This window comes from Euphorbia lathyris, chromosome 9 (genome assembly GCF_963576675.1).
Source record: "Euphorbia lathyris chromosome 9, ddEupLath1.1, whole genome shotgun sequence".
Taxonomy (NCBI): Eukaryota; Viridiplantae; Streptophyta; class Magnoliopsida; order Malpighiales; family Euphorbiaceae; genus Euphorbia; species Euphorbia lathyris.
The window spans coordinates 71236691-71252181 of NC_088918.1; the positions used below are offsets into that span (position 1 = coordinate 71236691).

At 37.7% G+C, this 15491-nt stretch overlaps 1 protein-coding gene across 1 annotated transcript; it reads right to left on the reverse strand.

The window, feature by feature from the left end:
- Nucleotides 1–6553: 6553 nt before the first annotated feature.
- Nucleotides 6554–10294, reverse strand: LOC136206665 (protein RGF1 INDUCIBLE TRANSCRIPTION FACTOR 1). The gene is made up of 4 exons (XM_065997810.1): nt 9895–10294; nt 8201–8275; nt 7334–7474; nt 6554–7073 (listed from the first exon to the last, which is right to left on the reverse strand). Exons 1-4 carry the CDS (start codon nt 10162–10164, stop codon nt 6753–6755), a joined length of 807 nt encoding a protein of 268 aa, XP_065853882.1. The 5' UTR covers nt 10165–10294; the 3' UTR covers nt 6554–6752.
- Between the last annotated feature and the right edge of the window lie 5197 nt (nt 10295–15491).

The window sequence follows — 15491 nt, forward strand, 5'->3', positions numbered from 1 at the left end:
TGAAGCTTGGAAAACCTTTAAAATTATAAAATTAATAATTAAATTTTATTTAATAATTTAATCTCAATTGTTTCTTTTTTTTTTTTTTGAGGAAAATTGAACTTGTATTACTGAAACTCGAGATTACATATGTCTTGTAAATAACAATGGGATATTTCATCTGGTACCTCCTCTACAAGGATAACCTCTTCGTCAAGATTTCGTCCCCATCTAGCTAACTCATGTGCCACCTTGTTACCGTCTCGTTTTGTATGTACGAGCTTTACTCTTTGAAAATCTAAGGCCAATACCTTTATGTCCATAATCAACATTGATCCGACACCATTTGCATCCAACGCTCCATTTACTGCTTCTACAATATTTGAGCTGTCAGTTTCAAGGATGATGTTGCGCTAGCCTCCATCCCGTGCTAGCTCCAGAGCCCATATTACTGCCTGCATTTCTGTCGTTTCAGCGCTAAGACTGAACTCATTTCGCTTCGCAGCCGATAACAGAACAACACCCTCCGAATCACGGATTATTACGCCAATTCCGCCCGGGCCCTCCTCCATCCAAGCTGCATCAGAGTTGATTTTGGTGATCCCCAACCTCGGCGCCCGCCAGACGACAGTCCCCGCAGGTTCAGCGCTGGTTCTTCCACTTTCATTTTCCGATTTTTGCAATATCAGTACCCATTCCCTTCTCATCTCCTCTGCTTTCTGCAAAATATCATAATCAGGTCTGGTCTCCTTTTGGTGCACTATTTGATTTCGAAAAAACCATAAAAGCCAAGATACAGTTGCAATTAATTCAATCCTGTATCCCATGTTATTTCAGTTCTAATTCTTGTCCTTTTTATAGATCTCCACCATTCTAAAGCTTCATCAGTGAAAAGATTAGAAACATATTTGACCATTGAATCTAGTCGACATTCTGTGTTCTCAAGTACATCTTCAATCTTGGCCCACCATTTATCAGCTATATCAGGATCTGTACTACCCTCAAACTCTGTTGCGCCCATCTTTTTAAGCCTTTCAAATTTTTTATCCAAGACTGGCGCATCTCGACGAGCTTGAACACGTGGCTGAGGCTGACCTTGAGCCAAATAGATTCCCATCATCTGTTCAAACTGGTTGTAACCCTGAGGATAACCTGCATGTTCTGAAGCTCCTATATGTTCTGAGCCCCCAGACTCATGAACATGACCAACTGAACCATGACTAGACACATTACCGGATTGTCCATTCTCAGATTTTCCTAGCTTCAGGACACTGAACTACCAAGTACACATTAGTTTCGTTTGGACCTCCGCACCTGGTACATTGTAACGGCACGTCGACCCCCCTCCCACGCAGCTTTTCAAACGTGGGTAGCGAATTCTTACAAAGCCTCCAGACAAAGTGTTTAATTTTAGACGGTACGTTGAGGCGCCATATCCATCTCCATTCTTCCACTTTGTTTGTAGATCCCGAAGCCCTACACTCCTCACTTGCTCGGGTTTGCTCAGCTAGAAAATAAGCGGATTTGACAGAGAAAGTTCCAGACTTTGTTTCTGACCAGTACAGTTCATCTCCGGGTCGACGCCAACTAATGGGAATTTTCTCAATTGTTGTAGCCTCGTCTCTACTAAATAATCGGCAGATTGAAGCACGATTCCATTGATTTGTTTCCGCACAGATGAGACTATCCACTGTTGTGCAGCCCACTTCATCAAGTTTTGTCACTGGCTTTTTGGAGTTTAAAGTTGGGACCCAATTATCTTTCCAAATGTCAATCTGTTGTCCGTTGTCTACCTTCCAACACATCCCCTTTTTAATTAATTCTCGAGCTTTGGTCAAACCCCTCCACACGAAGCTGTCATTACTTCCACCTCTTGCCTGCATAAATACTGAGTTTGGGCAATATTTGCCTTTAAATATCCTTGCACATAGGCTAGAGGGCTGTGTTGTTAATTTCCATGCTTGCTTTGCCACCATTGCCAAATTAAATGATTCGAACCACCGGAACCCCAAACTGCCTTCCCCTTTAGCTTTGCATAAAGCATCCCAGGACAGCCAAGGGATGACCCGCCTCTCAGAGGTGCCACCCCACCAGAAGCGTCCGATTAAACTTTGAACCTCCCTGCAAAAAGATTGGGGAACAATAAAGCACGATAATAAGTATTGCGGTATAGATTGGGTAACCGCCTTGATCAGAATCTCCTTTCCACCATTCGACAATAGCCGCTCTCCCCACCCTTTAATTCTCTTGCTCAATCTTTCAAGTAGGAACTGAAATACTGCTTTTTTGGATCTTCCAATAGTAGTTGGCATGCCTAGGTACTTTGGAAACTGGCCGACCTCTTGTACACCAAGTGTCTGAATGATCTGGTCCCTTCTTTCCCTCCTTACACCTCCACTGAATGAGATATCCGACTTCTCATAATTGATCATTTGTCCAGAGGCTCCCTCGTGCTTTTCTAGAATCATTTTAACCACCTCTCCTTCTTCATTGGTTGCTCTAACAAATATTAATGAGTCATCTGCAAACAGTAAGTGGCTAATTTCAGGACATCTCCTTCCGGCTTTTATTCCATGTAACTTCCGATTCTGGTTTGCCAAATGTAGCTGCGCGGATAATCCTTCTGCACAGATCACGAATAGATACGGAGACAGAGGGTCCCCTTGCCGAATTCCCCTTGTCGGAGTTACAAAACCTCTAGGCTTTCCATTCACCAGGAAGGAGAAAGAGGATGATTTAACACAGGCCATGATCAGCTTGATAAAGTTTGGTGGATAGCCCATTTTAGCCAGCATTTTCTCCAAGAAGGACCACTCAAGTCTGTCATATGCCTTACTCATGTCTAACTTAAACGCAAATGCTCATTTCTTACCTTTTAGCCGTTTTTTCATGGAATGGAACACTTCAAACGCAATTAATGTGTTGTCTGTAATTGCTCTCCCAGGAACAAAAGCACTTTGGTTTTCACTTATCACTTCACTCAGAGTGCATTTTAACTTGTTTGCCAGAACCTTCGCCAAGACTTTGTAGAGCACATTACAAAAGCTAATAGGCCTAAGGTCCTGAATCCGAGTGGGGTTGTTTACTTTAGGTATCAGCGTGACATAGGTATGATTTAATTTCCCCGGTATAATACCACCATTAAGAAATTGTAAAGACATTGCAGTAACATCCACCCCAACGATGTCCCAATAAGTTTGATAAAATAAGGAAGGCATACCGTCAGGGCCCGGTGCTTTATCCGGGTGAATTTGGAATGCAGCGCATTTTATTTCCTCTGCAGTGAACGACTGATTAAGATTGTCGATGCTATCCTCAGACAGGGTACATCGCACAACCTCAAGAAATTCATCTTCCCCTTGAACTTGCCCTGCGCTGAACATATCCTTAAAATATGCTTCGATTACTTCCCCAATTCCATCTTCAGACTCAACCCAAACCCCTTGATCATTCTGCAATTGTCTAATTTTTTTCGAATTTCGCCTACTGGACGCTTGTGCATGAAAGAAACCAGAATTTCTATCCCCTTCCCGAAGCCATGTCACTCTAGCCCGCTGCTTCCACATAATTTCTTCCTTAGCCTGTAATTCCGCCAACCTTTCCTGTATCAATTGATGCTCCTCAGCACTTTCATTGCTATGGCTCCTATTCTGTAGATTCAGTAGTTGACTGGATGCCTGCTGGATTTGTTTAGCAATGTTTCCAACAGTATTCTGATTCCAGCTCGTTAGCGAATTCGTGCAATGTGTAACCCGTGCTTCAATATCACTGCCGTTTCCCCCCACTGAGCCACGCACTTTCCACCACCCCTCTGAAGGTGCTCTCCCTCAACCACATTTTCTCAAATCTGAACTGTCGCCCTCGGCCTCCCGTTCGTATTCGCTCCACTTCTGTTTTAATAAGAATTGGGCAGTGATCAGACCCAAATCTTGTTAAATGATTGACTCTGTAATGAGGGAAGATGTCCTGCCATGCTTGATCACCAGTGAATCTGTCTAAACGCTCCATTATTAATCCATGTTGTTGTATCCCATTAGACCAGGTATATTGTGGACCCGCAAAGCCTAGGTCATGCAATCCGCAGTCTTGAAGGCAATCAGAGAAAGCAACCATCTTATTCCACTCCTTTTCTCGTCCCCCAACTTTCTCCGACGGGTAGAGGATCTCATTGAAGTCACTAAACGCTAGTAATGGATATGTGTGGAGTTCTGACAAATGCCTGAGTAACTCCCACGTACGGTACTTGTTTATCTCCTCTGGCCAACCATAGCACCCCACTCCTCTCCATATGACCGCATTATCCCTATTTCTGACAAAAAAGTATATACAGTGATCCCCATAATTCTTAATCTCTACTATAAGGTCCCTCCTCCAAGCCAATAGTAAACCTCCTCTCCTTCCCCTTGGCTGCATGCTGAATATTTCAAAGTTGCTGTAGAATTTTTTCAGCCCTGGAAGCTCATTGTCAAACGTTTTTGTTTCCATCAAGAAAACTATATCGGGGCAGCTTTCCCTTAATTGTTTTTTAAGAGCACGGAATGCGCGCGGACTCCCCAACCCTCGCACATTCCAGCTAAAGATTTTCATAACTCCGTTTGGGACCGTCCTGCGGTCTCCACCCTTTCCTCAACATCTTCAACTTGCATTCTTATCTTTTTCCCATCATCCACAGGCATCATTTCAATATCATCATCCAGAGGTCTTTTGTGCCCCTGCTTGGGTTCAACAGTACTTCCCACAATGTAGTTTTGGTGTGGTGTAGTGGTCAGGCTTCTTGCGAGGTTCTTCAATCGGAATTTCCTCTTCTTTTGTTGAACTTTACCACCCTTCTCTATATAACACCCAATTTTAAATCCAATTTTATCGATGTTTTGGATTTGCTCTGTGTTTGTAGCTTCGTCAGTTGTCATGGCATGGGCAGCAGTCACAATGTTTGTAATTCTGGGTCCCTGACTGTCTTGTACCTGGCTAACCGATACTTCTTTTCCCCTCTGGATACCCTCCACTTGGCTAACTGAAGTTTCTTTCTCCTTTTGGTTGCCCTGTTCAACATTCTGGACAAACAATTGCCTCCTAGCAGAAGAATTTCTTCCCTCCCCTGATTCTGACTGGCTACGTTGGCTCTCATCCCTTTTCTTCTCTCTGAATCCACAGTTAAAGGATTTTAATTTAACTGGTGTAGCCCTTAGATTTGGGCCATATGGCCATTCATCCCCTTCAATTCCATCATATCCCTGTTCGCAATCATCCTTCACATGTCCAATCACACCACACACATAGCAGTAGTTTGGGAGTTTTTCAAATTGGCACTTGATCCAGGTTTGGAGACCGTCCCCATTTCTAATCTTGATTCCTCGCTTCAATGGCTTGCGGACATCAAGGCTGACTCGCACTCGCACATAATTCGTCCAGTTCGTCAGGCTTTCCTCATCAACTGACAACGCAGTTCCTGCACTACTTGCAATCTTCAGAATTGTTTTGGCCCCTCGACAGTTAAAAGGAATTCCGCTTAATCTGACCCACATCTCACTGAAATTGAGATCAATCTGTGTTAATTGCGTAACCCCTTCGAAGTTAGCAAGGATGACTAACTGTCTGTCATAATTCCATGATGAATCATCCAGTACTCGATTTTTGTCCCTCTCCGACTCAAATTCAATCATGAACATACCGTTACCCCATTCGTTCACTTTAAAGCCCTTATTCGTTCGCCAAATTGAGGAGAAAGCATTCGCCATAGATTTGAGGTTCAAGGGTTTTGTCGAAACTAACCTGCCAATCAATTTGAGCTTTGCTGTAGGATCTTCAATAAGCTCTTCTTTCTCAATAATAATCTCTTCCTCGTCATCTTTATGTAGTTTTAGCTTCCTCCAAGCCGCCTCCAATTCATCCCCTATCTTCCTGCACTCTTCCTACGATCAGTTCCACACCACGGCGGCAGTGTAACGCCAATAATCGGTATTACCAGTGGACCACAGCGGCCAGAAATCCTGAGAAGACCTAGAGAGAGCTAGGGTTCCAGGTAAAAACCGCACACGGGGCAACTCTTCTAATATTTAATCTCAATTGTTAATATTAGTACTTGGACTTAAAATCTTGTTTAAAGAAAATAGAATGATATGAGAAATGGAGAATAATATAATTTTACCCTTATCGTTCCAAACAATATCAATTTTATTTCTATCTAACAGAAAATTTGAACAAATTAGTTTACTGTTATTTGAATCGTTATTTAATTATCACATTAAACATTTCAAATAGTATCTACGTTTTAAAATATTTATTTTGTTACTAATACAGTTACAAATAACCTGTCAAAATATTAATATTTAAGTTGGACATATACAAGTTAATCACATGAAACTGTTTAAAATATTTACTATATGTTATTAACTTATTTATAATTAGAAAATGAAAATTCTGACGTGACAAGTAAATATACTTTCCTAAATTCTGTGGAGACAAATTTAGAACTTATCAATAAGTATTCAAAGAATTTCTATTATATACCGAACGTAATAGACCCGATCAATCAAAAGAGAGAGATGAATACCGATTCATAAAAAAATGCCGAAATAGCAAGAATATCATATATAGGAGAGAAACATCCATTACATCATATACAAAACTGGTGGAGTAAAAATAAGAGCCTAAACTATACTCTTTCTACTACCACTTTAGATCAGTAATGGAAATATATTTGCTAATTACCATAATCAAATTCTAATTAATTGATTAACCACACATAATCTCAAATTAATTAATTAATTAATTCATGAAAGAGGAGCCCTTTTAGGAGCACCTTTTCTTCTGTTACCCAATGAAAGCACAAATCCAGGGATTAATCCATTTCCTTTCTTCTTCCTTTTCACAACCTCCTCCTCGTTTTCCGACGAAATTCCATTCGAGTTCGAGCACGACGATCCTTTGAATTGCATTTGATCCTCTAGCATACTAGAACTTGGTGTATCATCATCAATTACTTCTGATCCATCCATTCTTAATCCTTCAAATTGTGAAAATGCAAACTCTGATTCATCAATTCTGTATAGAATTCCAGACAGATCCTCCTCTTGTTCCACCATGTGATCAACCTATACACAAACATTTTCGATTAATTTCGAGCATTTTCAAGCACTTTCAATTAATTTCAAGCACTTTCGAGTACTTTCAATTAATTTCGAGCACTTGCAAAAGCATATATATAGTTTAAAAGGCATTTATTTACCATGTGAACAACTTATACACAAACATTTTCAATTAATTTCGAGCATTTTCGATCACTTTCAAGCACTTTCAATTACTTTCGAACACTTTCAATCACTTTCGAGCACTTTCAAAAGCGTTTATTTACCTTGCAAGAAAGAGAGCAGAAGTGAAAAGGCTCTTGAAGAATCCTGTCACAAGTGAAACATGCATTTGAAGAGCCTTTACAAGATCTTGATTGTGGCCTCTGATTCAAGAATATTACTTTTGCACTGTTTATAGTGTATGGCTGCAAAATTACAATTCACAACAACATTAAATTAATCATCTTTATATAATTGTACGCGTAATAATAATGTTCATGTTCGGGGGCAAAGGGTTCCGGGTGCGTCGGTGCATCCTGACTGTCGGAACCCCTTATAGTTGTAGAGTGGTTATGTGGGGTTAAGTGGGGGTGCTCATTGCACCCCCATAGATGAAAGCCAAAATGAAGCCAAAATGGTGTGGTTTTAGTTTACTTAAGAGCGAAAGAAAATAAAAATAAAAAATTCAAACCCAGCCTAAATAGGATTGGCATTGGCGCATCAGTCAAACTGACATGACAGCACCACTATCATCCAAAGTCGCTCGGGCGTTTAAAACGTTTATGATAAAATGTTATAATTGCTTACATCAGAGGTATATCTGTACTTACAAAAAAGTGTTTGAAACAAATTTGACATTATCCTAATAAAATATTATCTTAAACAACATTTGGTTATAATTACCTGAGTATAACCCAACCCAAATAAAAATAAAAAATTCAAACCCAACCCAAATAGGATAAGCATTGACGCATTTTTTTTTACTCGAAACAGTCAAACCGACATGACAGCACCACTATCATCCAAAATTACTCCGCGTTTAAAACGTTCATTATAAAATGTTATAATTGCTTACATTAGAAAGTATATCTGTACTTACCAAAAAAACGTTTGAAACAAATTTCAACGTTATCCTAATAAAATATAATTACCTGAATATAGCAACAATCAATAAGCTTCTCAAGATCTCCAAGTCTAATAACATCATGATAAACATACCTTCTCACCTGTCACAAATATACATATATATATATATATTTAATTAAGGATTACAGCTATTTAATTATGAACATAAATCATGATTACCCAGAATTAAATTATGACAGTTCAAAATTTACAGCAAGGAGGGGGTAATTCATGAAGTGCAATTACTTCATGAAAGTGATTTTTATTTTTGAAAAAAATTAAAATTACCAAGTTGAAGATAAGGGTGGAAGAAATAGCAACCTCTCATGTTATGTTATGTTAGGAAAAAGAATTAATAAATGAACTGAGCAAAAAATAATAATAAATAGTGGAAATTGAAATAATAAAAATGGGTCAAACTTTCGCTTTCTTTGAAAGTAACAGGTGAGGAACCTTTGCAGAGAAAATGGATAGAAAAGAAATCTTCCATATGTGGGATACAAACCAAATCTAAAAGGTGGGAATCAGGGGAGACATTTTAACCCCTTTTTTTAGAATTTTTTTATTTTTCATTTTCATAAAATTTAATTGTATGAGAAAATTAAATAATTAATTAAAAAAAAAAAGGGAATCTATGGGCTTATAGATGAAGAAAGAACAAAATAACAAGAAATTGTGACAAGTAGAAGAAATTGTTTTGTCTTCTTCAAAAATCACAGAGTTGGGGATTATTTGTTGTACAGAATTAAGATTTTATAGAATCAGAAGCAAATCTATAGGTGAATTTTAAAATGCAAAATAAAGCAATTTCTTTTAATTTAATAATAAGAAAAAAGTATTCAGGAAACTGAAATTCACATTCAAAAAGATTTTGAAATAATTAGGAAAAAAACATTGAAAGAAAGAAAAGAAAAAAGAAATTACATAAAACCATTGAAGAATCAAGAATTTTAAAGAAAAGAAACTATAACCCACCAAAGAATCAAGAATTTGAAAGAAAGGGAACATGAATTTAAAGAAACTTTAATTGAATAAATTATAAGAAATTTTGAAAGAAAAGAAATTAAAGAATCAAGACAACATGAACATGATAAAAAAATCAAGAATTTGTCTCAATTCGTTTAAATTAATTATCTCGAATTTAAACCTCGATTTACGAGAGTATATAGCTAAAGAGTGTTTAATGGAGTAAAAAATAATGTAAATTATATAAAAATAAATAAAGAGTATAATAAACTAGAAAAAACCCACTGTATAATCAAGAATTTGAAAGGAAAAACAAGAAAACCCCACTGAAGAATCAAGAATTTGAAAGAAAAGAAACAACAAAAACCCACTGAAGAATCAAGAATTTGAAAGAAAATTAAGAAAAATCCACCAAAGAATCAAGAATTGGAAAGAACATCAAGAAAAACTAATGAAAGAATGAAGAATTTGAAAGAAAATTAAGAGAAACTCAAAAGAATCCAGAATTTTAAAGAAAAAACACATAAAGAAAACCAAGAATTTGAAAGAAAATTAAGAAAAACTCATAAACCAATCAAGAATTTGAAAGAAAGCAAACCAGAAAACCAAGAATTTGAAACAAAAAATCCAGAAAACTCATCGAATAACCAAGAATTTGAAACAAAAAATCAAGAAAAACTCATCAAAGAATCAAGAATTTGAAAGAAAATCAAGAAACAAGAGAGAAAAAAAAATCAAGAATCAGAATTGATACCTGGAGAAGAGGATGAGAGTGATGAGAAGGAAGACAGTGAGGACAAATACTAACGCAACAGAGAAGACAAAAGATGTTCTTTTCATTTTTCCTGCAATTCTCATGGAAACCACAGCTTCCAAAAAACGTCTGATTCATCAATCCTTTAAGCCATGCAGGCATCTTCAATTCCGTCTCACCGCCGATCATCATCCTCAATTCATCTCCGCCGCCGTCTGTTCTTGAACTGGTGGTGCTGCTGGTGGTGGAGCTCTTCTTCTCTCTAACCATTATTATTTTCTACTACTACTCCTACTTATTATTATTTTTATTGTCTTTTCTTGGAACTTGTAATTGTATTAGAAAGAAAGAAAGAAAGAGAAAAAGAATAAAAATTTTCTTAATAAGAGAGCTTGAAAGTTGAAAATGGTTGTGGGAAGAAAATAAACCCTATTGCCTCAAACATATACACACACCACCACCACCTCCATTGCAATTCAATTTCACCACAGTACAATTCTTGTCGTTTTTTACTGTTTTAGAGAGAGAAAGAGTTATTGTTAGAGAAAACCCACAAAAGATAAAATAGTGAAAGAGGATAAATGTTTGTAATTTGTTAGCCTATTTGTCTTTTAATGCTTATGGGTAAATCACTTAGGATTTTACTTCTAAATATTATTTGGAATCATTTGATTTTTTAATTGGAAGGAGGTTATAATGAATTTTAATTGAAAGGCGGGAGACCGCTCAGTAGGAAAACTGGTGCGTCCTAATATGAATTGGAAGGAAATTATAATGAATTTTATAAGATGAAATTAAATATGCCTTCCTTTAATTTTATAAAACTATCTTTAAAAATGTATTTGTTTTTTTTTCTAGAAAAAATACGAGTTAAGAAAATTTGATTTACCGGTTAAGGTTGATTAGCGGAAAAGATCTCTAGTCATTTAAACTTGGTCTCAGATTCGATTCATAATATATGTAGAAAATCTTAATTGGGAGAGGAGCCACCTAAAAAGTGTTTTAACAACATCGAACTAAAGAACTAGATTAATTTCAAAGGATAAATGTGATGTGATTTGGACTCGTTAATCCAGTTGGTAGCGGATCTAGATATTTACGAGATGAGTCAATATCGGTAGAAAAAACACGAACAATGATAGAAAAGGAGATATTTGTTTAGAATGAAGTTTCTGTAAATTTTAGAGATAATGTTTAAGATTTTATTTATCTATTTTATTTGAAAATCTAAGGACAATGATGATAATTTTGGAATGAAATAAAAAGGAAGACATTTTACTATATGTATATTTAGGTTTATTGATATAAAAAAAAATCCTCAACAAACTCTCATAATTTAATTTAAGAGAGATTAGTGAATAAATAATTAGAGGGAGAATATGATTTTCTGTTATAATTATCAAATATCTCGATCTTTATTATGCAGGCTTTTAACCAAATTAATGATACAGATCAGTTTTGGACGAGTTGATTTTAATCTTAAATCAACAAAGATGATTCTTTTCTAGCTAAACTAGTAGGAGTTAATATCGGATTTCACGGACTAAATCCGTAGGAAATAGCAATTTCTCATTGTTGAAGGTTAGAAACCTTAACAAAGCTTCAAAGAAGAATACTATAATTTTGATTTCATAAAAGTTAAATATCCTTACAAAGAAGGAGGCTTATATAGCTCTTCAAAATAAAATGTAAAAGACTAAAAGCCCCAGCTAGGGTTACAACATAATAAAGAGTGATAGGGGTAGAAAGCGAGAGAAGTGCTCAAATGACATTTAGGATATTAACCCTAAATGACAAGACAGTAAATACATGAGTGGCAAAACAGTAATTCCTGAAAAGGGACAGAAAATTGACGACAGTATCCCAAGGTCTTTTGTGTTGGAATTCAATCTCACACGGTGTGTGAGTGAGCCCACATGACGTGTGACGACGTGTGATTGAGTTTCTGCCTTTAGTGCGTGATCTCGTTTAGGATTTACCTCTTCAATGTGTAATGGAGAAAATATTGGTGATGAATCTTTAGGAGGAACTTCCAAGGTTGGTTGGAAGGCATTTCAGATTTCTAGCTTGAGAATCTCCATGGAGGCTTTCAACTTTCTCATTTGTTCACCACGAGCCCGATATCGCTCCTTAAGAGTCTTTCTAAAACCTTCTCATGCTAGTTTCCATAGCTCCGAGAGGCTCACATATAAGCTTATTCGCCTCTTGGGGTGGAGCCTTCCATTGTCTTCTTAGTTCGATTAGGACATCTTCCCATCTCTTGTTCGCAACTTCTTTGGATTCTTGAGATGAACTTGGTTGAACCATTGATGAAGAAGTCTCCGTGAGGAAAATGATCGGCTTTGATACAAACTGATACAAATCGGTTTTGGATGAGTTGATTTTAATCTTAAATCAACAAAGATGGTTCTTCTCTAGCTAAAATAGAAGGAGTTAATCCCGGGTTTCACGGACTAAATCTGTAAGAAATAGCAATTCCCCATTATTCAAGGTTAGGAACATTAACAAACTTCAAAAAAGAAGACTATAATTTTGATTTCATAAAAGTTGAATATCCTTACAAAGAAGGGGGCTTATATAGCTCTCCAAAATAAAAATCTAAAAGATGAAAAGCCCTAGCTAGAATTAGAACATAATAGAGAGTGATAGGGGTATAAAGGGAAGGAAGTGCTCAAATGGCATTTATGTTATTAACCCTAAATGGCAAGACAGTAAATACATGAGTGGCAAAACAGTAATTCTTGAAAAGGGACAGAAAACTGACGACATTGTCCCAAGGTCTTTTGTGCTGGAATTCAACCTTACATGGCGTGTGAGTTAAGTCACACGGTGTGTGGGTCACTCCACACGACGTGTGACTGAGTTTCTACCTTCGGCACGTGATTTCGTTCTTTCTAGCTCCCCGTGCCATCTCCACTCGAACAAGAACCCACTCCATATGGCATGTGGGAGGGTTGACATGCCACGTGGGGGAATTTTTGCCCCTTTTCTTTGCGTGTTCGCTTGTGCTTCGTTTCTCCTTCGACTTTCTTTACCCAGACTCGAACCCTTGAAGGATATACCCTGCATAATTCACTCTCTCTTAAAAAGGACTTGACCTAAAGTTAGTCGTGACGTATGGACAAAGCTTGTTAGTCTTGAGTGGACTCCAAGCTCTCAAATCGAACCAAGGTGTTGTTCGAAATGAATTCAAGAAGCCCATTCCACATATTTTCAGATTTTCCCTCTTTAAACAAACTTCCTCCCACATATTATGTGGCACTCGTCTCCCACTATCTATTGGCATCAAATATTATATCTCGATGAAGCTTGTCAACTCACGTCCCATCAGTATCGTGTATTCTCTTCTAACTTCCATTGGCATGTCGAATAGACCACCCCTGGACCCTCTCGGTCTCCATCACTAACTTGAACATTCTCCACAACCTTCTCTCGCTCATAGCCTACCTCAAATGGAATGTCCCGACGACGCATATCAACCTAATTTGAAGTGATCTTGTTAGCACTCTTCAAAACTCCAACATGAACTTGAGTCGAATATCCCTAGACTTCTCTATACCTCACGTCATCAACCCGGGTGCTAAGGTCAACCTCTACTTGCTCATAGCCGACATCAAATAGGATATCTCGGTGGCACTTGTCAACCCACTTTATATTGATCCCAAGAACACTTTTATCAACTCCTTCCTTGCCTTGGGTTAATAATATCGGGACTTCTAGACTCACCTCTCCACTAACTTGGCCACTATCTCGCAAATCTTGAATTTCTTACATCTTCTCTATATCCCCTGGGACGCCATTGCCATCCACAACATGCTCTATGAAGCTCACATTCGTCACCATAAGATTACCTCTCATAGACTCCTCATAGGGTAGGTTCTTTCTCAACAAACACAACATAGATCCCAACACATATATTTCAACAAAGCACAAAAGAATAAGTTCAGATTTTACCAAGTGTGCGATTTGATTCCTTTGCATCATACATGTGTTAGGAGTCTCAGTTCTATAAAAAGGCATCATAAGGTAACCTTCATCCTCCTCCTTAGAGCTCACTTCACCATGTGTAAGGCTAGGTGCACTATCTCCCGGATCCCATGCTATGTCACATGATATTTTTCCTAAAGGTGGAAGCCCTTTAGGTTGCTCATTGAAAGACATGTACTTGTCACATTTGGACATTTTCTCAACTTCCCTACTTTCAACATTGACCTTTCCCTTCTCGACCTCACTCCCCTCCTTGGATTTGACTTTATTATGAGAGAGGCTAGCTAACTCATCCACGAAACCCAAGTCAATTTGACGCGATTTTTCGCGCATTCCACTGATGCACCCATCCATATTCAACTCCTGAGTTAGACAAGCTCTCCAGGTGATCTTACCTTTCTCACTAGGAGGACTATTCATAGGTGTAAGGATGTACCAGATTCCACCCTTGCGTATAGTGCAGGTGTTGCTTCTTCCCACATGTGAGGCAACATAATCAAATTGCCATGGCCTTCCTAAGAGCACGTGGGGCAAACATGTTGAAACACCTTTCCACAAGATTTTGATTTGACAAAATCATCCATGATTAAGAGGCAATTAAATTTAAATGCTTTGATTTAATTGTACTAATGTGTTTGTTCAATATTGAGTGCAAAAATATATATATAAAGTAAGACAGGTCAGAAGTCAGTTGTTGTCCTCAGATGAGACTCTAGCAAGTGCACTAGATATAAGTAATAAAGTGATAAGTGAGTATCGTCTCCACAGGGATTGTGATTCAAATCAATATCGGAAATCGTTGCTAAACAGTGTGTGTTACAACAGTGTCTTCCTTTATGGTTGATTGTTTAATATTGGTTGTTTAATGACTCAGGCAGAATGATAAAACAAGGAAATCAGGTTACTTTGCAAAGATTTTAGGGAATAGAACAGGCTCGACATAACCGAACACGGTGTGCTACGTCTTACAACATTCCATGAATAAAAGACAATGCCAATGAAGCCAAAGTATTAGTTTTGAAGTGATTTTGAGTCAACTGTCGTGTGTTCTCAAACTCCTAAGATTTACTAACATCTTTAGCGTCCTAAAGATACGTTCTTTCTAGCATTAAGAGTAAAACTGCATTTCTATATGAGAAAACCCTTGACACAACCTTCTAACTTGTCAGCTTCGAAGTTGGGAGGTCAATAGAGATATCGGTGAAGATGAAAGCAGTGTCCTATCATTCATCTAACACATACATACATGCTTGAGCAAGAAAGTTAAATCCTCATTGACCACGACATTGGCAAAACACTAAATATTCATAAAAACGTTGTAAAGCTTACATCACCGGGCCGGCCAGGCCGTGCCCGTTCAAAATGTCTACTCACTCATATCGAGCAGTGAGCAGAAGAGGATTCCTGATACAGCTTGAGACTCCATGGGAGCTCCCTTCTTTCTTCTATTCTACTTGTCTAAAAACAAAACTAAGAAAATATCCCATCTTTTCCATCCTTCTCTGCTTTTCCTATTTAAAGGGAAAAGACAGAGACCAACAAAATCGGTACAACTTTCGTACCCTTTTCCACAAACTAAGTCAACTACCTACTACAATTAAAATAAACTA